The following is a 25040-nucleotide window of genomic DNA, read 5'->3' as shown; positions in this document are numbered from 1 at the left end:
GCAGTAAATTTGGGGCCACAAAATTGTGAACCACTAACCACTACAATGGTATAGAAAAGTATTTTGTATTTTATTACACAATACATTGTATTGTAGTTCAGGACAGTGAAATACTACAAATTGGAATACGTATGTGTCCACCCCGCCCTCTCGACCCTGGTTTAGAAGATAGGGCTAAGGGCTAAGGAAACATAGGGGAGAGGGAACATAGGGCTGTGGGAACTGAGGGAACATAGTCATGCTCAGTGTTGTATTAACAACGATGGTGATTTCCCTTACCGTCCTCCGAGGGCCCATCGTAGGACTTGTCGATGGCGGTGCGGAAGCTCTGGTTGCAGCCCCTCCCCCGCACCATGTGGGGCCTGGGGCGGTGGAAGGGCACCTGGCTCTGCTGGCTCAGCTGCCGGGCCTCCGACACGGCCGACTGGAGACTCTCCAAGGAGCAGGACTTCCATAGCCCCAAAGTGGGACCCAGGTCACTCCCCCTGGATGAGGACTCTGAGAAGGGGAGAGACAGGGAGGGAGCCCCCGGTCAGCATGGATAGAAGGAAGGAGAAGGAGGACGGGAAGTGGAAAGAGAGGAAGAGGGGGAGAGAAGATGAGTGGTTGGGGAGAAATGGATGAATTTAAAATGGGGAGTGTAAAAGATACGAGGCGAGAGAGAGGGATGCATTCATGTAGAAGCAAAGGAAGAGGATGAAGGGGAGTGGAGGAGTGCCGTGAGTACACAGGCACGGGCCACAGTTAGGAGGAAGAGAGACAGAAAGCAAGGAGGCACATGAAGACGATAGGACAGACGACAAGAGGAAGACCACAGTTAATGAAGAGAACGGAGTAAAAAGAGAGAGAAGTCAGGAGGGTGAGAACCAACAGAAAAAAACTAAAAACGGGAGGACACAGAGGGAGTGGATAAAGAAAGAAGAGAAAAAGAACAACAAGGGTCATGCCGGAAAAGGTGTCAAACACATGGCCAGACCCTCTTCATGGGGAGCTCCTGGGTACACAGGTTTTTTGCTTCGACCCTGCTGTAACAAACAACAAAAAGGTCCTGGTGAGCAGCTAGAGCAGTCGGTGTTCTAAATTAGGGTTGGAGCAATAAGCCTGCAGGACGGTATAGCTCTGTAAGGAGAAAAGGTCGGTCCAATGGCTAGTGTTGTAGGTTAGTCACAGAGGTCCATCACCAGACCAGGGCATGCATAAGTAGGCCGCAGAGACAGACAAGCAAAGGGGATGTGGCGAGAAACACACAGCCAGTCCCAAATCGTTCCCTAATCCTTCATTTGGCTATTTTGCTAAAAAGGTACAGAAAATAGTTTAAAACCGACTGAAAAAGTGACTATTTCTAAGTGTTTATTTCTAACTCACACCAGGGATTTGCAAGACATTTATTCTTCAAAACGTTCTCGGAGAAGGCAAACGCTCAAAATGTTCTCGTTTTAGACTCTCTTTTGTCGACTCAGTCTTCAAAGCTTGCGAATATTCCTCTTGAAATTGATTTTTTGGAGAGTGGGCGATAGAGTCGAGGGGAAAGGAGGGAAAGTGAGCAGGGCTGCAGCAGCAGTGGCTTTTAAGTCCTAAATTGACTTTGAGGAAGAAGTGGGATTTGTGTGAAATAAGGGGTTATAAATAGAGAGCGGATGCGTTCAGGAATAAAATGCTCAATTTGAGAAGCAGGATTTGTGTCACAAATGTAATTGTGGCTGTCCGGCTAGCAGCCTGATAGAATTAAGCCGCTTGCTGCAGTGAACGCTGGGCTCAGAGTGTGTGTGTGTGTGTGCAGTACATGCTTGTGTGCATTTGCAAGCACAACACCACCTGTGTGTGTGTGTGTGTGTGTGTGTGTGTGTGTGTGTGTGTGTGTGTGTGTGTGTGTGTGTGTGTGTGTGTGTGTGTGTGTGTGTGTGTGTGTGTGTGTGTGTGTGTGTGTGTATATATATGTATGTATACACATGCATACATACGTTCACCCATTTGACATACCTACACTGGATATATATATATATATATATGGATGAATGTAGATGTAAAAATAATAATTTTAGACTATGATCACTGTCTGCTGTGGACCAGATGCTCAATGTAGGTTCGTTCATTCACTCACTCATCATGTCAGGTCAACAATCATTGGTGACCGGTGCAATCCTCTGACAGTGCAGCGCAAGACAGGAACACTGTAAGGGATCCCACACAAACCAGTACTGCCCATCTGAATACAACTTTGAGCAATAGGAATAATGTTATGCAACTACCTCTAGCAACACACACCTGCGTTATACAAATCAAAACACATTAGAACCACATGTACGATGCAGAGAAGCATAGACGCACACACCGGAATGCTTCACGACTCGAATACTGCAGCACACTGTAAGGTACAGGGTTTCAAACCGACAGCAGAAACACACCGAGCGCTAGAATAGAGAGACTAAGAGAAGATATACTTTATTCGTCTATGCGAAGATGGACATTTGTCTTCTGCTTTAATCCAACCCCCGATATTCATACACAAACACACATTAGATTGGAGAGGCTGGAGCAGAGGGCAGCCACAGTGCATCGACCAACGAGCAATTTTGGGGGTTAAGTTACTTGCTCAAGGGAACATTGGCAGTAGGTGGCACCTGAGATATTGATGCATTTGTAAGAGCGAGCCTTTCCCCTCTTGAACTAGAGCGAGCCTTTCCCCTCTTTGACTAGAGCGAGCCTTTCCCCTCTTTGACTAGAGCGAGCCTTCCCCTCTTTGACTTTGACTAGAGCCTTTCCCCTCTTTGACTAGAGCGAGCCTTTCCCCTTTTGACTAGAGCGCCTTTCCCCTCTTTGACTAGAGCGAGCCTTTCCCCTCTTTGACTAGAGACTAGAGAGCCTTTCCCCTCTTTGACTAGAGCGAGCCTTTCCCCTCTTTGACTAGAGCGAGCCTTTCCCCTCTTTGACTAGAGCGAGCCTTTCCCCTCTTTGACTAGAGCGAGCCTTTCCCCTCTTTGACTAGAGCGAGCCTTTCCCCTCTTTGACTAGAGCGAGCCTTTCCCCTCTTTGACTAGAGCGAGCCTTTCCCCTCTTTGACTAGAGCGAGCCTTTCCCCTCTCTGACTAGAGCGAGCCTTTCCCCTCTTTGACTAGAGCGAGCCTTTCCCCTCTTTGACTAGAGCGAGCCTTTCCCCTCTTTGACTAGAGCGAGCCTTTCCCCTCTTTTCCCCTCTTTGACTAGAGCGAGCCTTTCCCCTCTTTGACTAGAGCGAGCCTTTCCCCTCTTTGACTAGAGCGAGCCTTTCCCCTCTTTGACTAGAGCGAGCCTTTCCCCTCTCTGACTAGAGCGAGCCTTTCCCCTCTTTGACTAGAGCGAGCCTTTCCCCTCTGACTAGAGCGAGCATTTCTGCAGCTCAACTGAGCAAGGGCGCCACCGGTGACGGAAATGCCACGTTTTAAGCAGCCTCTCCCTGCAGTGGATGATTTAAAAAGGTCAGTTGTCATGGAGACACCTCTGTCCGTGTCGGTGTGTGTGTGTGTGTGTGTGTGTGAGAGCCTCGCTCTTCTTCTCATCATCATGAAGGATAGACATTATCGGTTTACCTTTCCATCTCCCATCTGTGATGCAAACTAGTAAAACAACCTCGACTTTCCCCTTTCCAATACATGGAAAAGGTATATAATGTGGGTGGGTGGACACCTTCAAACCCATTTTAATACCACAACCTTTGGGTGTTGACATTTGAGCTGTACCCGATGAAAACAGAATAACTTAGTGTTCATAGGGCAGTGTATAAGAGAGGCAGATGCAACAAAACAAACAGGTTTCAGAGTGGTACAGTAAGCAATGCACATGTACAGTTGAAGTCGGAAGTTTACATACACTTAGATTGGAGTCATTAAAACTTGTTTTTCAACCACTCCACACATTTCTTGTTCACAAACTATAGTTTTGTCAAGTCGGTTAGGACATCTACTGTGTGCATGACACAAATCATTTTTTCAACAATTGTTTACAGACAACAATTGTTTATTTCACTTATAATTCACTGCATCACAATTCCAGTGGGTCAGAAGTTTACATACACTAAGTTGACTGTACCTTTAAACAGCTTGGAAAATTACAGAAAATGGTGTCACGGCTTTAGAAGCTTCTGATAGGCTAATTGACATCATTTGAGTCAATTGTATTTCAAGGCCTACCTTCAAACTCAGTGCCTCTTTGCTTGACATCATGGGATGTCAATTGTTGACTACAAGTTTGGTTTATCCTTGGGAGCAATTTTCAAATGCCTGAAGGTACCACGTTCATCTGTACAAACAATAGTACGCAAGTATAAACACCATGGGACCACTCAGCTGTCATACCACTCAGGAAGGAGACGCGTTCTGTCTCCTAGTGATGAACGTACTTTGGTGTGAAAAGAGCAAATCAATCCCAGAACAACAGCAAAGGACCTTATGAAGATACTGGAGGAAACAGGTACAAAAGTATCTATATCCACAGTAAAACTGGTCCTATATCAACATAACCTGAAAGGCCTCTCAGTAAGGAAGAAGCCACTGCTCTAAAACCGCCATAAAAAAAGGCAGACTACGGTTTGCAACTGCACATGGGGACAAAGATCGTACTTTTTGGAGAAATGTCCTCTGGTCTGATGAAACAAAAATAGAACTGCTTGCCCATAATGACCATCATTATGTTTGGAGGAAAAAGGGGGAGGCTTGCAAGCCAAAGAACACCATCCCAACCGTGAAGCACTGGGGTGGCAGCATCATGTTGTGGGGGTGCTTTGCTGCAGGAGGGACTGGTGCACTTCACAAAATAGACAGCATAATGAGATGGGAAAATTATGTGGATATATTGAAGCAACATCTCAAGACATCAGTCAGGAGGTTAGAGCTTGGTCACAAATGGGTCTTCCAAATGGACAATGACCCCAAGCATACTTCCAAAGTTATGGCAAAATGGCTTAAGTACAACAAAGTCATGGTATTGGACTGGCCATCACAAAGCCCGGACCTCAATCCCAAAGAACATTTGTGGGCAGAACAGAAGTCTGTGCGAGCAAGGAGGTCTACAAACCTGACTCAGTTACACCAGCTCTGTCAGGAGGAATTGGCCACAATTCACCCAACTTATTGTGGGAAGATTGTGGAAAGCTACCTGAAACGTTTGACCCAAGTTAAACAATTTAAAGGCAATGCTACCAAATACTAATTGAGTGTATGTAAACTTCTGACACAGTGGGAATGTGATGAAATAAATAAAAGCTGAAATAAATAAATCTCTCTACTATTATTCTGACATTTCACATTCTTAAAATAAAGTGGTGTTCCTAACTGACCTAAAACAGTGAATTTTTACTAGGATTAAATGTCAGGAATTGTGGAAAAAGTATTTGGCAAATGTGTAAGTCGCTCTGGATAAGAGCGTCTGCTCAATGACTTAAATGTAAATGTAAATGTAAATGTGTATGTAAACTTCCGACTTCAACTGTAAGTGGCCACTACCTTGTCTATTGTGAAATAATTAACTTAACTCAAAAGTTCCATCCAATCAAAGTGCAGTTCAATTAAGGTCCCTACCAATCACAATTTAATTCCAATTAACATTGCAACCAATCATAGCTTATCTGCTCCTCGAGTGCACTCTGATAAATCACTAACAATGCATCCCCGCACGGGACACAGATGCAGGCAGAAGGCAGTAATCGTGTTTAGATGTATAGATGGAGCCTATGGCTGCATAGTTGCTCAGTTAGACGTATGGCTCTAATAATGGTCAGAGACTTAAAAGGCCATTTCATAATTACAGACTCACCTTCAGTGGATTAGTCACGTGGAGGGATGGGAGGGGGAGAGGGGGGGCAGGGACTAGAGATGGGACATGTATCATTTGTTAAAGCTAGGTTTAATAAATGCACTACTACACTGCGATAGACCACAAAGCATGTAGTGTGGGCAGAGCACACAGACACACAGACAGATGGCTCTTCCCGCTACAGAGTGATCCATCAATTCCAATCAGCCCAACATGGTGACTTTCAACTTGAATCAACAACAGTGAGATGAGGGAGAGTGGGGCTGGGTAGAGAGAGAGCGATACGAACTACAACAAAGCAGGGTTCCGTGTTGGCAGGGGAAAGGGAAGGCTACATGTTTTCCAAGTCTAATTGCAGAAGGGGACAAAACTAAATAACGGGCACTGCCAGTTGCCCAGCGGGCCAGAAGCTAGCCAGTGTTTGCCGCATCTAACGGGGCTTCAGCGTGGGTGGATATCCCCCATCTCCAACAGAAACTAAACCACGCATCAGTGGAGCAAAACACGCACACACACCACAACACGCACACACACACACACACACACACACACACGCACACACACCACAACACGCACACACACACACACCACAGCACGCACACACACCACAATACGCACACACACAACACGCACACACACACACACCACGCACACACAACACGCACACACACACACACACACAACACGCACACACACACACACCACAACACGCACACACCACAACACACACACACACACACCACAACACGCACGCACACCACAACACGCACACCACAACACGCACACCACAACACGCACGCACACCACAACACGCACGCACCAAACTCTTGAAACAGCTGAGACAAAATTTGTTAGAAGCTGTGTGTGCGCAGGGCTACTAAGTGGTGTATGTGTGTGCGCGCGCTGGAAGTGTTCCCAGACCTGTGTATGAGAAGAGCTGCCAGGGGAAGATGTTAAGAGCCGGGGGACAGCCAGAGGAGGATGGAGAGATGGAGACAGAGACCACAGCAGGGAGATGGAGAGAGAGAGGCTCCCTCCAAACATCCATTTATCCCCCTCTCCTAAATGAGCATGTTCTCCTCTGGCTATTGATACACACACACTCTAGTCTATTCAGAGGGCCTGAAGATTACTGGAGCTATCCCACTTTCTATGTCACACACATGCACATGTGTAATCCTCAGGTGCATGTGTCTACGCGTTAGTGTTGCTTTACGCACACACACACGCACACACACACACAGCGGTTTTAGCCAGATTAAAGCCAGAGACGGAGCCCCTCTTAAAGACCATCCTACTAATGAAATATGTCAAGGCCTATAAAGAAGCATGGGCCATTTAAAGAATCATGCACGGGGGCCACGTCAAATACGGCCCCGTCAGCAAACTGGACTCAGTGCAGCCTGTCAATACGCATTAGCTTCCACATCAGTTAGAGGCTGATGTAGAAAATTAATATTTATTTATCATAGCCCATAAGGGTGATTGTGACTAGCGATCAGAAATGGCCTTCATAAAAATAGGGCTGAGTGTGGTACTTTACTGTGGGGGTGGGACTTGTAGAGTCGTCGTTATGCGGCAACATTTCATGCTGTGGTAGATTTAAGGTGTGTGTGTTTCTGTGTGTGTGTGTGTGTGTGTGTGTGTGTGTGTGTGTGTGTGTGTGTGTGTGTGTGTGTGTGTGTGTGTGTGTGTGTGTGTGTGTGTGTGCGCGTCTGCGGGGGGCGTGCGTACAAGCCTTTCATTCAATCCCTGCACCCTCTTTCTCACTTAAGTGGAAGAAGACAAATTAAGAACATCCCGGTCTAATGCAATCTAGGGCTGTCGGAGCAAAGAGGTAGCTCAACAAATCACTTCCTGCTGCTTGCGGCTGAGTAAGGAGAACACATAAATCAGGTTCAGTGACACAAAGCATCTCCCCGCTGAAGTTTGTCCGTTCCAGGGGGAAGTCTCCCCCCCAAGTACAGATCTAGGATCAGCTTCCCCTTCCCTCAATCATTTCCTTAACCATTAGAGTTAGAGGAGTCCTGAACAGGTCGTAATGTGTTGTGCAGTCAGTGTAACAGCACACTTAAAATTATGATTATTTTCCATACATTTTTTCAATGTTTACCCACCTTCTTTGTTTGAGAAGGTGTGTGTTTGTGTGTGTCTGAAGAGAGTGTGGGTGTGTTGTGTGTTGGGGATACGGATAGAGGGAAGAGCTTGTTTCTTTACCTGGCCTCTGCTCTGCCAGGGATCTCATGTTGCTCTCATCTGCCACTGAAACACAGAAAACACACACAGTGAACATTGGAACTCCATAAGGGTAGCCTTTGTCTGTTTTCTCTGAGCAGAGATGGAGAAAAAGAGAGAGAGGGAGCAAGACACGGACAGAAGAGCGAGAGGGAAAGAGATATGGTATAGGAGAGAGAGGGTGGGTGGGGAGGGCAAGAACGGTGTACTCTCCCCCCTATTTCCCTACCTTCCCCCCTCTCTCTCGCCCGCATCAGTCTTTCCCTCTCTCTAATCCACACCAACAGGATTGAGGAGGCAGGCAGGGAGCGGCATCAGCTGCCAGAGGGGCACTGCGCCACAGGACACAATAATAGGTTTTCATTACGTCGCAATTTCTCTGAAATAATCCCTTTTCATATTTTATGAGGTCAACTTTCTCCCGGCTGAGAAACGAGAGAGCAGAAGAAAAATAAAAAAGAGAGGGAGAGAAAATGCAGCTGTGACGGAGGGGACAATGGATTAGACTGGCTGTTATATTTGCTGGCTTCACGCGTTGCATTTTCCCTCAAATACAGTAGCCACAAAAAGGTTGTGGTGGCGGGTGTGTGAGCTGTGTGGCTCGAAGCTAAAAATAATGTGCATATGAATCTGCTTCTATTGTTACAGAGACAGCATCAACAATCTCTCCCCCACCCACACACACCCACACACACCCACACACACAGATAAATAAATGTTCTGCAGCTGGGACAGGAATTTGCTGCTGGTGTTGGTGAGATCATTATGACTACAGCTCAGCGAATCGCATCGTTTCTTCTCCACGTGTGTGCGTTCATATACATGACTCAACGATTGTCAGATCAGGTCATGTCGTCAGGGGGAAAAACTCCTGGGTCTGAATTCAAAACGGGTCTCAGAGTAGATGTGCTGACTCATATTCCTTATTATTTCAAAAGCCAAACTGATCCTAGAACAGCACTCCTACTCTGAAAGGCTTTATAAATACGGGTCCAGGTGCAGCCATTAAGACAGACTTGAGAGTGAGCGTGTAGGACCAGTCTTGGCTAAGCCCATTTAACCAACGTCGGATACCTCTGAAACGCTAAACAAGTCATGTGTGCGTCCTGAATGCCACCCTATTCCCTATACAAATAAATAGCTTTGTAGCATGAGGCAGCTTGATGTATAAGTACACGCCCTGGTCAAAAAGTTCGCTGAATAGGGTGCCATTTGAGATGCAAGCCCGTGTTTTGCTTGTGCACCCTACAGTCCCCGTAGGAAAACATTTGCTAAGCACCAGAGCTTATATTGCTTATTACTTTCTGCTTAGTGCAAAAATAAACCCTCAGACTTGACTCACCCGGGCTTAACCCCCGTTTGGAAATGGGAAACTACCCCCTATTAAAGTGGATGATCCCTACAAATGTGACACACAGCACAGGGTCACAGTGTCATACAGTCCCCATGCCTCCGGTAACGCTCCCCCATCCTCAGATAACAACCTCAAGGGGAGGGGGGAGTAGGAGAAAGGTGAAGTGAGGGAGATATATGGAGAGAGAGCGAAAAAGGTAGATGCATTAAGAGAGAGAGAAAAAGGAGGGCGAGAGAGAGAGAGAGAGAGCTGTACAGAGAGAGCGCGAAAAGGAGAAAGAAGGACAGAAATAGAGTGAAAGAGAACAAGAGAGAAAGAGAGAGAGATTACGAAAAAAGAGAAAGACAAGAGAAGCAGCGAGTAGGATGCGGGGGGTCTCTTCCTAACAAAAGCCAATCAATGTGCAGTAGCGGCGTGCAACTAGTTTAGAAGGGGGAACCCAATCCACAGCCCTAATGAACTGGGATTGGAAACCAGCGACAGGCAAAAAATAATTAACAGAGTAAGATATACCTCACTCTGAAACAGAGGAGAGGGAGAAAGGGAGGGAGACGGGTGGGGGATTGAGAAAAGAGAGAGATGGGGGAAGAATGAGAGAAGGGAGAGAAAAAAAAAACAGAGAGAGAGGCTGGCAGTGTCACCCAGGTGCTAATATGAGGAAATAAGCTGCTTAGAGCAATATCATTTCAGGGAACAAGTTGGGTATGAGTGTGGACACGTGCGCACATATGCACGCACACAGAGCAGTGCTAGACTGACTAGACAGTCTCGTTCAGGAACCTTTGTCTTGAAAAGGTCAGGCCTCCCAAGTGGCGCAGCGGTCTAAGGCACTGCGTCGCCGTGCTTGAGGGGTCACTACAGACCCGGGTATGATCCCAGGCTGTGTCACAACTGGCTGTGACAGGGAGTCCCATAGGGCGGCGCACAATTGGCCCAGCGTCGCCCGGGATAGGGGAAGGTTTGGCAAGGGGGTTGCTTCACTTGGCTCATCACGCTCTAGCGACTCCTTGTGGCATGCCGGGAGCCTGCAGGCTAACTTCGGTGTGTTTCCTCCGACACATTGGTGCAGCTGGCTTCTCGGTAAAGCGGGCGGGTGTTAAGGAGCGCAGTTTGGCGGATTATGTTTCAGAGGACGAACAATTCGACCTTCGCCTCTCTCCCGTTGGGAAATTACAGCGATGAGACAAGATCATAAATTAAATTGGGAGAAAAATACACAAAAAATATACATATATAAACTCAACACCTGCACAGGATCGGTACATCACACCTGCGGGACAGGTACAGGATGGCAACAACTATTGCCCGAGTTACACCAGGAACGCACACTCCCTCCATCAGTGCTCAGACTGTCCACAATAGGCTGAGAGAGGCTGGACTGAGGTCTTGTAGGCCTATTGTAAGGCAGGTCCTCACCACACATCACCGGCAACAATATCACCTGTGGGCGCAAACCCACCGTTGCTGGACCAGACAGGACTAGCAAAAAGTGCTCTCCACTGGCGAGTCACTGTTTTGTCTCACCAGGGGTGATAGCGTTTATCGTCGAAGGAATGAGCATTACACTGAGGCTTGTTCCCTGGAGCATTTTAAGTTTTTTATTATAACATTTTTATTTTTTTATTGGCAAAGCCTTCATGGTCATATGCGTGTGTTAACATAGCATCACAAAACCATTCCAATGGGCCCATGTGATAATAATGTTGAATCTGTGCTTGAAATTCAATACTTCACTAGGGAACTTACAGATGTTGCATGCACGGTGGACAGTGGAAGGGTCATGTCAACCTCTATTATTTCATACAGAGGTAGTCCATGTAACTTATGTGATTTGTTAAGTTGAATACATATACTTATTTATTATGAATTTTTCTTATTAAATAAATATATAACATTTAGATGGTTTGGGATGAGGACTGCAGAGTGAAGGAAAAGCAGCCAAGCATATGTAGGTACTACTTTAAGACTGAAGCTGGTTGAGAGAATGCCAAGAGTGTGAAAAGCTGTAATCAAGGCAAAGTGGCTACTTTGAAGAACCCTTTTTTGGTTACTACATGATTCCATGTGTTATTTCATAGTTTTGAGGTCTTCACTAAAATAGTAAAATAAAGAAAAGCCCTTGAATGAGTAGGTGTGTACAAATGTTTGACTGGTACTGTATATCAAATCAAATTGTATTTCCAATAAAATGAAAGTATATTTGACACACGCGCCGAACACAACAGGTGTAGTAGACCTGAATTATACTACCCCTTAAAAAAAGTAAATAAACACAACATGTAACAATTTCATAGATTTTACTGAGTGACAGTTCAAATGAGGAAATCAGTCATTTGAAATAAATTCAATAGTCCCTAATCTATGGATTTCAAGACTGGGAAGACATATGCATCTGTTGGTCACAGACACCTTAAAAAAAAAATATATATATATATATATATATAGGCCTCAGGATCTCAGCACGGTATTTTTGTGCATTCAAACTGCCATTGATAAAATGCAGTTGTGCTCCTTGTCCGTAGGTTTTGCTGGCCCATACCATAACCCCACTGCTACTATCGGGAACGCTGTTCACAACATTGACGTCAGCAAACAGCTCACCCACACGCCATCCACATGGTCTGGGGTAGTGAGGACGTACTGACAAATTCTCTAAAATTATGTTGTAGGTGGCTTATGGTAGAGTAATTAACATTACATTCTCTGGCAACAGCTCTGGTGGACATTCCTGCAGTCAGCGTGCCAACTGCACACTCCCTCAAAACTTGAGACATCTTTAGCATTGTGTTTTGTGACAAAACCGCACATTTTATAGTGGTCTCTTACTGTTCCCAGCACAAGGTGGACCTGTGTAATGATCGAGCTGTTTAATCAGATTGTTAGTATGCCACACCTGTCAGGTGGATGGATTATCTTGGCCAATGAGAAATGTTCACTAACCGGGATGCAAACACATTTGTGCACAAAATTTGAAAGAAGTAAGCTTTTTGTGAGTATGGATCATTTCTGGCATCTTTAATTTCAGCTCATGAAACCAATACTTTACATGTTAAGTTAATATTTTTGTTCAGTGTATATGTTTATACAGTAAAATGTGTATAAAATGTGAAGGAATCTAAGGGGTGTGAATACTTATGCAAGGCACTGTATGAAACGTTGGTAAACTTGAAATTATAGTTTGAACACTTGAAACAGATAATGAAAGCAATATCTACCATACTGAAATTCAATACCTAACTATTTTTTGAAATGTGATTTTTAAACTGAATGCAATACTCATTCAAGTCGGTTTCAAATCAGAAAATACAATATTCAATTTATGAATGAAATTATTCAATTTGTGCATTACCAAAAAAAAAAAAATATATATATATATATAAATTCAAATTCAAATGTTTAATACCAATTAAAAACTCAAATACAAATACAATCTCTGTTGGCACTGAAATCCCTCCATATCGGACTGTGTGCGCGTGCAACACTGTGTGCATGTGTGAACTCACCCAGGTCCATGCTCTTAGAGTTCCTTGTCTGAGGGTTGTCAGTCTGCCCGGGTTGCTGTGCCATCTGTGTGTCCAGGTGAAGGTGACCCTCAGGAATCTTGGGGGCCTCGCTGAGAAAATAAAATATACAAAGTTATAATCAACACTGCTAACTTCGTAGCCTGTACTTTTGTTATGTCCTATTTTAACTATTTTATAGGGTATTTTATGTATATATACTTGGTGTTGTTTATTTTCCAGCAGTGGTGGCAAGGATGGTCATGCTACTAGCATTAAAGCAATACCATTGTAGTGGTTTCCATAGACTGCCAGTCACAGAGCCAACGACAGTCCATTTAAAAGCACGTCTTGGCAAAAATGATTATACAGCATTTACAAAATATGTTTTGTCCCGGTGGCAAACATATAGCAGCAGTGGGCCACCTAAATGAATAGGAAACATATTTCCAAGCATGTATACTAATCTTACACATGTTCCATGTTCCAATTGCGCGACAGACCACACATAATTTAATATCCACTTTTTACCTCTGAAATATATATATATTTTTTAACCAAAAGCCAACTAATCAACTATCTCGTAAATACGTCGGATACGAGGTTGGTGTCTCTTTTTTAAAACGGATATATCTTGTAATTTAACAAAATTTTAAGGTGCCGATTATATATTTTTTTGCTAAACAGCTTATCAAAAAGCTGATAGTAGTAGTATTTCCACTGAAATGTCAAACATGCTAATTGCTGACCCGTTAGCTAACATTTTTACGACACCAAAAATAAACAACCTTTATATAACGAGGCAAGTCAGTTAAGAACAAATTCTTATTTAGAAAGATAGCCTTTCGGTTACTGACCCAACGCTCTAACCACTAGGCTCCCTGCCGCCCTTTTTTCCTCTAACTTTCTCACTCAACATTATTCATAACTCATTACCCATAATGATAGTGAAATAGCTTTTTAAAAAAACTAAATGTGTCCTTGGCTGACAACAAATGTGACTTTTGAGTGCGTTTATAACATTTGTTTTTCCCCCAAGAATACAAGTTTACTGGTATAATAACTCTAAATATGATCCCGAATATCAGCGTTCAACAGCATAAGCTAAATACCCCATTCAGAGGGACATACCTTGGAGGGACATACCTTGGACCTATCTTTGTCCTATAAGAAATGTTTGTTTTCGTTTTCCGTTGCAGAAAGTTTTGCTACGATGTACACCAATGAATATGACCAATGTGTAATTTTAAAGTAACTTTAAGGAATGCGTCCCAAATGGCAATCTATCCCCCATGTAGTGCACTACTTTTGACCTGGTCTGGAATTCAAAACGGGGCCACAGTGTAATTACCTCCGGTGAGGATGTGTTGTGTATTGAAGTTTAGCGTTCATCTCCTCCATGGAGTCAGGCGATGGCGGCGAGGGGAAATCCTCCTCCGTTTCCTCCTCTTCCTCGTAATGGGCATGGACACCATTCGTGGGAGGAGCTGGATTGGGAGAGGATGGGGACAAACAGCACAGGCAGACACACATCAATCAGAAATTCCACCAGTGACGAGCGCCTTTAATAGAGTAGGACAGAGTGTTTCATCTAAGGTCAGTTTTGAGGCTATCGCCCTAAAGACTACAGTTAGGATTGAGGGCGGTTAAGCTGAACCTAGATCAGAGCTGACAGGCAACTTCTACTCCAATACTACCGTGTCAAGCACACATGAAAGCTCAGACACACGAAGAAGGTCTGTGCCATGTAAATGCAGGATCACGTGGCCAAAGTGACAGTCCAGTTAGAGAGAAAAATATATCTTCCTCTGGCTAGAGCTAAAGCAGTCGTCACCTTCCTGAAGGGCCACTGAGACAGGAGGCATTGGATATGTCCCAAATGGTCCCCTATTTCCTATATAGTGCAATACTTCTGGTGTACAGCCATTCTGTTGGAATCTGTGTCAATGCTAGCTGTCTGTAAGACTGCCTGCCTAGGACAGTGATGAGGTGACACATACACTCAATCATCTGACAGAGGCAAACGGTATTGAGGGATGGATTTCCAACTGCGTGCACACACACACACACACACACACACACACACACACACACACACACACACACACACACACACACACACACACACACACACACCTCTGTACGCCACATGAAACATGTACAGAACACACACAAACACCCCCCTAAGTCAGTTAGAGTAGGAGAGAGACAAGCCACAGCGATATATGTCGAAAGTGTGTCAAATTGAGCAGTACGTGAATATCAGTGGATAAAAGCTAAGCCCGTATAATGTTGTGAGCATTTCCACGAGGTACGACTACACACGACAATACCTCGCACACTGCCACAGCAAAAAGTCACTTCTGTATTTCCATTTCCGAACTGCTTCCTCTGAAAGCACAGGCTTCGTGTGGGCTTCCTGCACTCTCCGGGGAGGTAAAGAAAAAAAGCCAAATAATACATGTAAAACAGTTTGTAGTCCTCACTTCTGCTGCTCGCACAATAGTGCGTATGCAAATCCGGCCCACTTAGAAAGCCATTTCATCAGCGTAATGATTCCAAGGTCAGAACTTTGCACATGAAAGCGAGGGAGATACGTACAGGGAAAAACATGGCTAATGAGCCCCCCCCCCCTCGCTATAAATAGGCGCAGATGAAGTTAAGTATAAAAGTGAAATGGAGTGGGTTGGAATATGTAGGACATGGTACATTTGCAAACAGCAGGCATAATGTTTGTAGTATGTGGTTGGTCATGAGGAGATGTGGTGGTTCAAAGCTGTGATGATATAAATACACAGACACACACACACACACACAGTCAGAAGTTTGGTCACACCTGCTCATTGCAGGGTTTTTCTTCATTTGTACTATTTTATACATTGTAGAATAGTAGTGAAGAGATCAAAAACTATGAAATAACACATATGGAATCATGTAGTGACAAAGAAAGTGTTAAACAAATCAAAATATATTTTGCCAAGAGTGTGTGCAAAGCTGTCATCAAGGCAAAGGGTGGCGACTTTGAAGAATCTCAAATAGAAAATCCAAATAGAAAAAAGTTGGATTGGCTTGATGGGCACTTCTGATGTAACATACGGTCAAGCTCCCTCCTACAACATCTGAATAGGGTTGAGATCCGGTGACTGTGCTGGCCACTTCATTATAGACAGAATACCAGCTGACTGCTTTCTCCCTAAATAGTTATTGCATAGTTTGGAGCTGTGCTTTGGGTCATTGTACTGTTGGGGGAGGAAATTGGCTCGAATTAAGCGCCGTCCACAGGGTATGGCATAGCGTTGCAAAATGGAGTGATAGCCTGCCTTCCATCACAATCCTTTTTACCCTGTACAAATCTCCCACTTTACCACCGCCAAAGCATCCCCAGACCATCACATTGCCTCCACCATGCTTGACAGATGGCGTCAAGCAATCCTCCAGCATATTTTCATTTTTTCTAAGTCTCACGAATGTTCTTCTTTGTGGTCCGAACACCTCAAACTTAGATTAGTCTGTCTGTACATTACACTTTTTTCCAATCTTCCTCTGTTCAGTGTATGTGTTCTTTTGCCCATCTTAATCTTTCCTTTTTATTGGCCAGTCTGAGGTATGGCGTTTGCTTTGCAACTCTGCCTAGAAGGCCAGCATCTCAGAGATGCCTCTTCATTGTTGATGTTGAAACTGGTGTTCTGCAGGTAAGATTTAATGAAGCTACCAGCTGTGAGGCATCTGTTTCTCAAACTAGACACTAATGTACTTGTTCTCTTGCTCAGTTGTGCACCGGTGCCTCCTACTCTTTCTATTCTGGTTAGAGCCAGTTTGCGCCGTTCTGTGAAGGGTTGGAAACCCAAATTAGTCTACACGGACAAGTTCTGGCCTGGTTTAGATCTTATCTGTCGGAAAGATATCAGTTTGTCTCTGTGGATGTTTTGTTTTTTGACAAATCAACTGTAAATTTTGGTGTTCCTCAAGGTTCCGTTTTAGGACCACTATTGTTTTCACTATATATTTGACCTCTTTGGGATGTCATTCGAAAACATCATGTTAACTTTCACTGCTGTGCGGATGACACACATGCTGTACATTTCAATGAAACATGGTGAAGCCCCAAAATTGCAGTCGCTGGAAGCCTGTGTTTCAGACATAAGGAAGTGGATGGCTGCAAACGTTCTACTTTTAAACTTGGACAAAACAGAGATGCTAGTTCTAGGTCCCAAGAAACAAAGAGATCTTCTGTGGAATCTGACAATTAATCTTGATAGTTGTACAGTCATCTCAAATAAAACTGTGAAGGACCTCGGCGTTACTCTGGACCCTGATCTCTCTTTCGACAAACATATCAAGACAAGACGTATCAAGACAGCTTTTTTCCATCTACGTAACATTGCAAAAATCAGACATTTTCAGTCCAAAAATTATGCAGAGAAATTCATCCATGCATTTGTTACTTCTAGGTTAGACTACTGCAATGCTCTACTTTCCGGCTACCCGGATAAAACACTAAATAAACTTCAGTTAGTGCTAAATACGGCTGCTAGAATCCTGACTAGAACCAAAAATATGTATCATATTACTCCAGTGCTAGCCTCCCTACACTGGCTTCCTGTTAAGGCAAGGGCTGATTTCAAGGTTTTACTGCTAACCTACAAAGCATTACTTGGGCTTGCTCCTACCTATCTTTCCGATTTGGTCCTGCCGTACATACCTACACGTACGCTACGGTCACAAGATGCAGGCCTCCTAATTGTCCCTATAATTTCTAAGCAAGCAGATGGAGGCAGGGCTCTCTCCCATCGAGCTCCATTTTTTATGGAATGGTCTGACTACCCATGTGAGAGGTTTTGGCCTTTCTATTGAGTTTTTCCTAGACACCGTGCTTCTACACCTGCATTGCTTGCTGTTTGGGGTTTTAGGCTGGGTTTCTGTACAGCACTTTGAGATATCAGCTGATCTAAGAAGGGCTATATAAATACATTTGAAGGGAGTAGTACACAATGAGATCTTCAGTTTCTTGGCTATTGTTTGCATGGACTAGCCTTCATCTCTCAGAACAAAAATAGACTGACGAGTTTCAGAATAAAGTTATTTGTTTCTGGCCATTTTGAGCCTGTAATCGAACCCACAAATGCTGATGCACAATAGACTCAACTAGTCTAAAGAAGTCCAGTTTTATTGCTTTTTTAATCAGGACAACAGTTTTCAGCTGCGCTAACGTATATGCAAAAAGGTTTTCTAATGATTTATTAGCCTTTTAAAATTATAAACTTGGATTAGCTAACACAACGTGCCATTGGAACACAAGAGTGATGGTTGCTTATAATGGGCCTCTGTACGCCTATGTAGATATTCAGTTTTAAAAATCTTTCCAGCTACAATAGTCATTTACAACAATAACAATGTCTACACTGTATTTCAGAGCAATTTTATGTTAAATGGACATAAAATGTGCTTTTCTTAAAAAAACAAGGATATTTCTAAGTGATCCCAAACTTTTGAATGGTAGTGTATATATAATGTACACACAACACACACAACAAAACACGGCATCTCTGTGCATTCAAATTGCTATTGATTCAATGCAAGTGTGTTCGTTGTCCGTAGTTTATGCCTGCCCATAACCCCACTGCCACTATGGGGCAACTTGTTCAAAGTTTAAATCAGCAAACCACTCGCCCACATGATGCCATACACGTGGTCTGGTGTTGTGAGGTCGGTTGGACATACTGCCAAATTCTCTAAAACGATGGAGGCGGCTTATGGTAGAGAAATTACATTAAATTATCTGACAATCGCTCTGGTGGACATTCCTGCAGTCAGCATGCCAATTACAATCTCCTTCAAAACTTGATCCATATGTAGGACTTTTGACAAAACTGCACATTTTAGAGTGGCCTTTTATTGTCCCCAGCACAAGGTGCACCTGGGTAATGAACCTGGGTAATGATCAAGCTGTTTAATCAGATTCTTGATATGTCACACCTGCCAGGTGGATGGATTATCTTGGCTAAGGAGAAATGCTCACTAACATGGCTGTAAACAAATTTGTGCACAAAATGTAAAAAAATGTTGTGGGTATGGAACATTTCAGCTCATAAATCATGGGACCAACACTTTACACGTTGTGTTTATATTTTTGTTCAGTGTATATAACAGTTGTGATTAAGACGCTGTACAATGTTTGTTTAAAAAAAAAGGCAAGTGTGAATTGTGTGTGTGTGTGTGTGTGTGTGTGTGTGTGTGTGTGTGTGTGTGTGTGTGTGTGTGTGTGTGTGTGTGTGTGTGTGTGTGTGTGTGTGTGTGTGACTGTGTGTGCATACTATATTCATCTGTGTGTGTAAGTCAAGCACCATTATGAGTGTGTCCATTTCTTCTCTAGTTCAGGCCCTACTGTGTCCTCTCACCTCTAAAGCTGGAGTAGATGTGGTTGGGGACCATGTGCGGCTGGCTGGGCGGCTGGCTGGGCGGCTTGGGGCTGGGACCGTTGCTGTGGTGGTGGGACACCAGGGCTGCAGCTCGAGCCGGAGTTCCGGAGGGGCCGTCTAGGACATGGTGGCTAGCCGCCTCTTGGCTCTCCTGTCACAGCCAGGGGGAGAGGAGCAGGGGTAAGTGAATTGCATTAGGGCCTAGAGTTTTTTCCTGATCACTTGATTTGGAATGGCCCAGAGTTTTACCTACATTGGATGCACATCGAATGTGTTTTTAGGTTTTCATGTGAGAGGTGCATTTAAAATATGCGAAGGATGACACTGGTCATTAAATCATTGAGTGAGAAAAATATATATGTGCTCCTTAATTGAAAAGTTATGGGGAAAATAAGTGCATCGTATAGATGCCCATATGTTGTGTTGACGTGTACTTACGATCATAGAATATCTTTGAGTATCAGAGCACTGCATCTATGACAACAGCCGGAGACACAGTAGCCGACTAACCCACTAACGTTCTATTTCCGTTCGAGCCATAGTGGGCTAGCGTCAGAGAAGCTTGAACACCGAGACCCTCAACACACCAGTGAATAAGAATGTGCCACTCTTCCATTGACTTCAGCCTGAATCTTCCTCATGCACATGGGAGACCTCAGGAAGTAATCAAATCACTTATTGAGTCGATCGATTTTCAAGCTTATCTGGCAGTAGCATGCACTGGCTCGCATGTGTATAGTATCAGAGTCTAAAACGGCTATTGCACAGTATCAACGCACTGTACACAAACTCGACCTAATGCACTGTGCACTAACTCTACCTAATTCATATTGAAATCATAACAGACAGCTTCCCATTGGCTGACATTGTGTTTTGAGTGTGCTTCATCAGTAAGAGGACAGTAGCACCACTGAGACTCGCTGATTGGTTGAGGGTTGGAAATGGAGTAATTACGTTAATCCCTCATGCTGACGACAGGCATGCTATCGGACAGTCTCCGCCGCCACAGAGGAGCAGATGGAGAAGCAGAGAGAGGCGGCATCCCAAATGGCACCCTATGGAACTCGGTCAAAAGTAGTGCACTACGTAGGGAATAGGATGCCATTTGGGATGCAACCAGACAGATAGAGAGGGCTGGTGGCAGAGTGAGACGTACTGTAGATAAAAGATGAAAGCCTCTCCTTTGAGAGCGATGGTGTGGTGGGATCTACAGCATCACAGTCTCTCTCCAACTCTGTGGGTGTGTGGCTATGGGCTTTGCATCATTGTCACATTATACGTAATGAGCAGTAGTGGCGTAATGCGTTCACCGTCTCTATGTGCTAACTCCTTTCATTAGGCCATTATCCTCATATCAAAGGGGATTTTCAATTGTGTGCGTTCGGTAGCACAGTGTGTGAGTTCGGCTTTTGGGGAGGGGTGTCCGTTGTGCTTTTGTTCCTGCGTGCAGTCACACACACGTTCCCAATGGTATCATTAGCGGCAACCACGGCTCTTTACATGTATTACTGTCACACACATCTTCGTCTGTCAGAATGGCTCAACACCCACCAAACCCACACACACAGTATCGCTCCATCCATCCACCCATCTGTCTCATGGGTCTTTGACAGCCAGGCAGAGCCATCAAAGCAGCCAGAGAGGAGCTCACTTCCTAATCTACAGAACAATAAGAACCTGCTGGTCAACACAATGAGGATATGAGGAACACCCCTCTGAGTTGGTAGGGTTAGAGAGAGAGCTGGGGGTCCTGGAGCTACCCTCAACGCTTTGGGCTTTCATCTTTGGGTTTTGTTGTCTGATAAGATTAGACCTAGTGTGAGTGTGTGTGTGTGGATTGCTGAGTGAACATAGGCTGAGGCCTACGGCGATATGCAGTGAGAACTGCACTGGCAGTTATAAAAAATTTCTACAGGCTCTGAGGGAGCACCCACACACACACTTTTCCATGGCAATTTCTTAAGACCGCACCACTGCCCTATCCTCAGGCCTGACATCCAGAAGGGCTGTGGCCAAGGTGAGACTGATAGGAGGACACAAAAGGGGAGGGTCATTGGTAACACCCATTTAATCCTATAACCCCTTGCTGTCTCATCTCATTCTCCACCCTGTCCCTCCATTATACTCTACCATCAGACATTAACACCGTAATAGTTCATTTTTTCCCTAGTCTTTCTTCCTTCACCAATAGCTACCCAGCCACGGTTCACACTGCTTCTGAGTGGCTGTTGTGATAACCCAAGATGCAGCTGTCCACTAGGGCAGGGATTCACAAATGTTTTCACTCGGGGGCCCCCCCCCCCTCCCAGCATTGGGGAACACCCCGCGGCACCTGTGCGCACGTGACACGTCTACAGGCACAAGCACTGTTAATGACAGAAACTGTTCACACCCCTCTTGTTGGCGGAGATAATTTTGCAGGTTTAAAGCTTATTTCCTGCAATTCTACACATTTTGTCATGGGGTGCAAAGAAATTGGCTAACGTGTATTTGAGTGACAAAAAAATGACAACAAAATCTACTATCTAAAAAAACAGAACAACTTTTTTTAAAGTGACATGGGCAAGTTGATCTTGGCATTTCTGACAAGGTATATATATATATAGTTGAAGTGGGAAGTTTACATATACCTTAGCCAAATACATCTAAACGCAGTTTCTCACAATTACTGACATTTAATCCCAGTAAAATGTCCTGTCTTAAGTCAGTTAGGATCACCACTTTATTTTAAGAATGTGAAATGTCAGAATAATAGTAGAGAGAATTTTATTTCAGCTTTTATTTCTTGCATCACATTCCCCTTGGATCAAAAGTTTACATACAGTCAATCGGTATTTGGTAGCATTGCCTTTAAATTGCTTAACGTGGGTCAAATGTTTCAGGTAGCCTTCCCACAATAAGTTGGATGAATTTTGGCCCATTCCTCCTGACAGAGCTGGTGTAACTGAGTCAGGTTTGTAGGCCTCCTTGCTCACACACGCTTTTTCAGTTCTGCTCACACATTTTCTATGGGATTGATGTCAGGGCTTTGTGATGGCCACTCCAATACCTTGACTTTGATGTCTTAAGCCACAACTTTGGAAGTATTGGGGTCCTTGTCCATTTGGAAGACCCAAGCTTTAACTTCCTGACTGATGTCTTGAGATGTTGCTTCAATATATCCACATAATTTTCCTCCCTCATTATTCCATCTATTTTGTGAAGTGCACCAGTCCCTCCTGCAGCAAAGCACCCCCACAACATGATGCTGCCACCCCCGTGCTTCACGGTTGGGATGGTGTGCTTTGGCTTGCAAGCCTCCCCCTTTTTCCTCCAAACATAACAATGGTCATTATGGCTAAACAGTTCTATTTTTGTTTCATCAGACCAGAGGACATTTCTCCAAAAAGTACAATCTTTGTCCCCATGTGCAGTTGCAAACCGTAGTCTGGATTTTTTATGGCGGTTTTGGAGCTGAGCAGCTTTTCAGGTTATGTCAATATAGGACTCGTTTTACTGTGGATATAGATACTTTTGTACCCGTTTCCTCCAGCATCTTCACAAGGTCCTTTGCTGTTATTCAGGGATTGATTTGCCCTTTTCGCACCAAAGTACGTTCATCTCTAGGAGACAGAATGCGTCTCCTTCCTGAGCGGTATGATGGCTGCGTGGACCCATGGTGTTTATACTTGCTTACTATTGTTTGTACAGATGAACGTGGTACCTTCAGGCGTTTGGAAATTGCACCCAAGGATGAACCAGACTTGTGGAGGTCTACATTTTATTTCTGAGGTCTTGGCTGATTTATTTTGATTTTCCCATGATGTCAAGCAAAGAGGCACTGAGTTTGAAGGTAGGCCTTGAAATACATCTACAGGTACACCTCCAATTGACTCAAATTATGTCAATTAGCCTATCAGGAGCTTCTAAAGCCATGACATCATTTTTGGACTTTTCCAAGCTGTATAAAGGCATAGTCAACTTAGTGTATGTAAACTCCTGATCCACTGGAATTGTGATACAGTGAATTTCAAGTGAAATAATCTGTAAACAATTGTTGGAAAAATGACTTGTGACATGCATAAGGTAGATGTCCTAACCGACTTGACAAAACCATAGTTTGTTAACAAGAAATGTGTGGAGTGGTTGAAAAACAAGTTAATGACTCCAACCTAAGTGTAAACTTCTAATTTCACCTGGAGCTAGCTCTAACTGACATGACAAGAGGAACTGATGATACACTACCCAACTTCCAAATTGCACCTTTGTAGCATTCTACTACTACAATTTCCCGTTTAAAACAAGACTAGGGTTTCCCCACAGTTTGGGAACCACTGCACTAGAGAACATCACAAACGTTGACGTCTTTATTAACTGTGAATGAGTACAAATCAGTAACAAAACCGTGTAAATAATTGGTATTAGTGCAAAAAACAACAGCCGAGTATGGAAAGTCTGTCTGTATTATATTGTCATGCGTCTGGTTTGCTGTCATATCGCTATAGAACAGTTATATAAAGCTTTTCCTTTTCTTACTCTGGAATTCTGAAGTGCATATACTTACAGAACGAGGACAGCGCAGTAAACTACCGTAGTAGAAAACGTGATCATCCCTGAAGGGGGGATGTTTTTTTCCAAATTTCTTTGGCCTGTTTAGATGAGACTGAGTGAGCCACTTGACTGTGTGTTAGGGGTCAGTATGGGGGGGATAGGGACGATACACAGCAGGAGAGAGAAGAACAAGCCCCGAGAGAGAAAGAGAGTAAAAGATAGAAACAAATCATTCCAAAAAGAGATGCAGAGGTTTATAAAGAGAGAGGACAGGAGTACTAGCCAGTAGAAAGCAGGGAATCACCACCACCACAGTGAAACAGACAGACAGCATGCAAGAGGAAGACTTGAGGAAGACTCTTTATTCAACAAAGGACGTTTTTGTGAGATTAAAAACAACAACATTGAGTGACAGGTCTGGTGACAAGTGAACAATACAAAAAAAATAATGAAAGTAAATAAATAAGTTAGTAAAACACAAGAAACAGAATAGGTTTAAAAAGCATTTCAGGGATATTGGCAATATTGCCAGATTGTCAGTAGCATTGCGGACAAAGATTTGAAGACGGTGAAACAACCAGTGGACATTTTTGTGCCCAACTATTGTCGGCAGAATGAGTGGTAACTTTTTAATAATAATCAATAACACGCAATTAAAGATTCATACGTAGTGCACAGACATTTTCTCCTGAGTTTTAGTTAACAGTCATTGCCTGTATGAAGGTGGTCGTTGTGGGAAGAGGGAACAGTTTTGGGCAGGGGAAAGAGTTAATGCTGCACACACACACTCACAGAAATACACATGTCAATAAATGCACACACACCCATACATATATACATATATATAAATATACGCACAAACATGTATGTGTTCTCTCAGAGTCCCGAGAGCCTGTGGTGGTGATGTTGATTCAGGTCCTGGTTGTGTGTGTAGTTGGATCCGTGTGCGTTTCTGTTTATGTCTAAGTGGTTGTGTGTTTTGTCGTGTCTGTGTAAGTCACCGTACATAGCCCCTGTCAGCGCCCTTATGCTCTCTGCATAGGCATGTGTGTTGCTGATGTGCATGTTGTCGGGTGAGTGGCTACGCGTGTGACTGTGTGTGTTGTCATGCGTTTGACTGTGTGTGTAACGGTTTGTGTGGCTGTGTATGTTGTCGGGTGTGTGGCTGCGTATAGGTCTGTGTATGTTGTCGGGTGTGTGCCTGCGCGTGCATTC

General features: G+C 44.0%; 1 protein-coding gene across 1 annotated transcript in view; it reads right to left on the bottom strand.

The window, feature by feature from the left end:
• Positions 1–25040, bottom strand: part of LOC118369969 (partitioning defective 3 homolog B-like) — a 174116-nt gene that overhangs the window by 58628 nt on the left and 90448 nt on the right. Inside the window, exons 14-18 of the mRNA XM_052499048.1 lie at positions 19275–19446; positions 14228–14363; positions 12880–12989; positions 8005–8049; positions 280–498 (exon numbers count right to left, since the gene is read on the bottom strand). Of these exons, the coding sequence (XP_052355008.1) occupies positions 280–498; positions 8005–8049; positions 12880–12989; positions 14228–14363; positions 19275–19446 (682 nt within the window). The remainder of the gene's footprint in view (positions 1–279; positions 499–8004; positions 8050–12879; positions 12990–14227; positions 14364–19274; positions 19447–25040) is intronic.

The sequence above is a fragment of the Oncorhynchus keta genome, chromosome 37, assembly GCF_023373465.1.
Source record: "Oncorhynchus keta strain PuntledgeMale-10-30-2019 chromosome 37, Oket_V2, whole genome shotgun sequence".
In the NCBI taxonomy this organism is placed as follows: Eukaryota; Metazoa; Chordata; class Actinopteri; order Salmoniformes; family Salmonidae; genus Oncorhynchus; species Oncorhynchus keta.
This window is presented reverse-complemented; position numbering and strand designations above follow the sequence as displayed.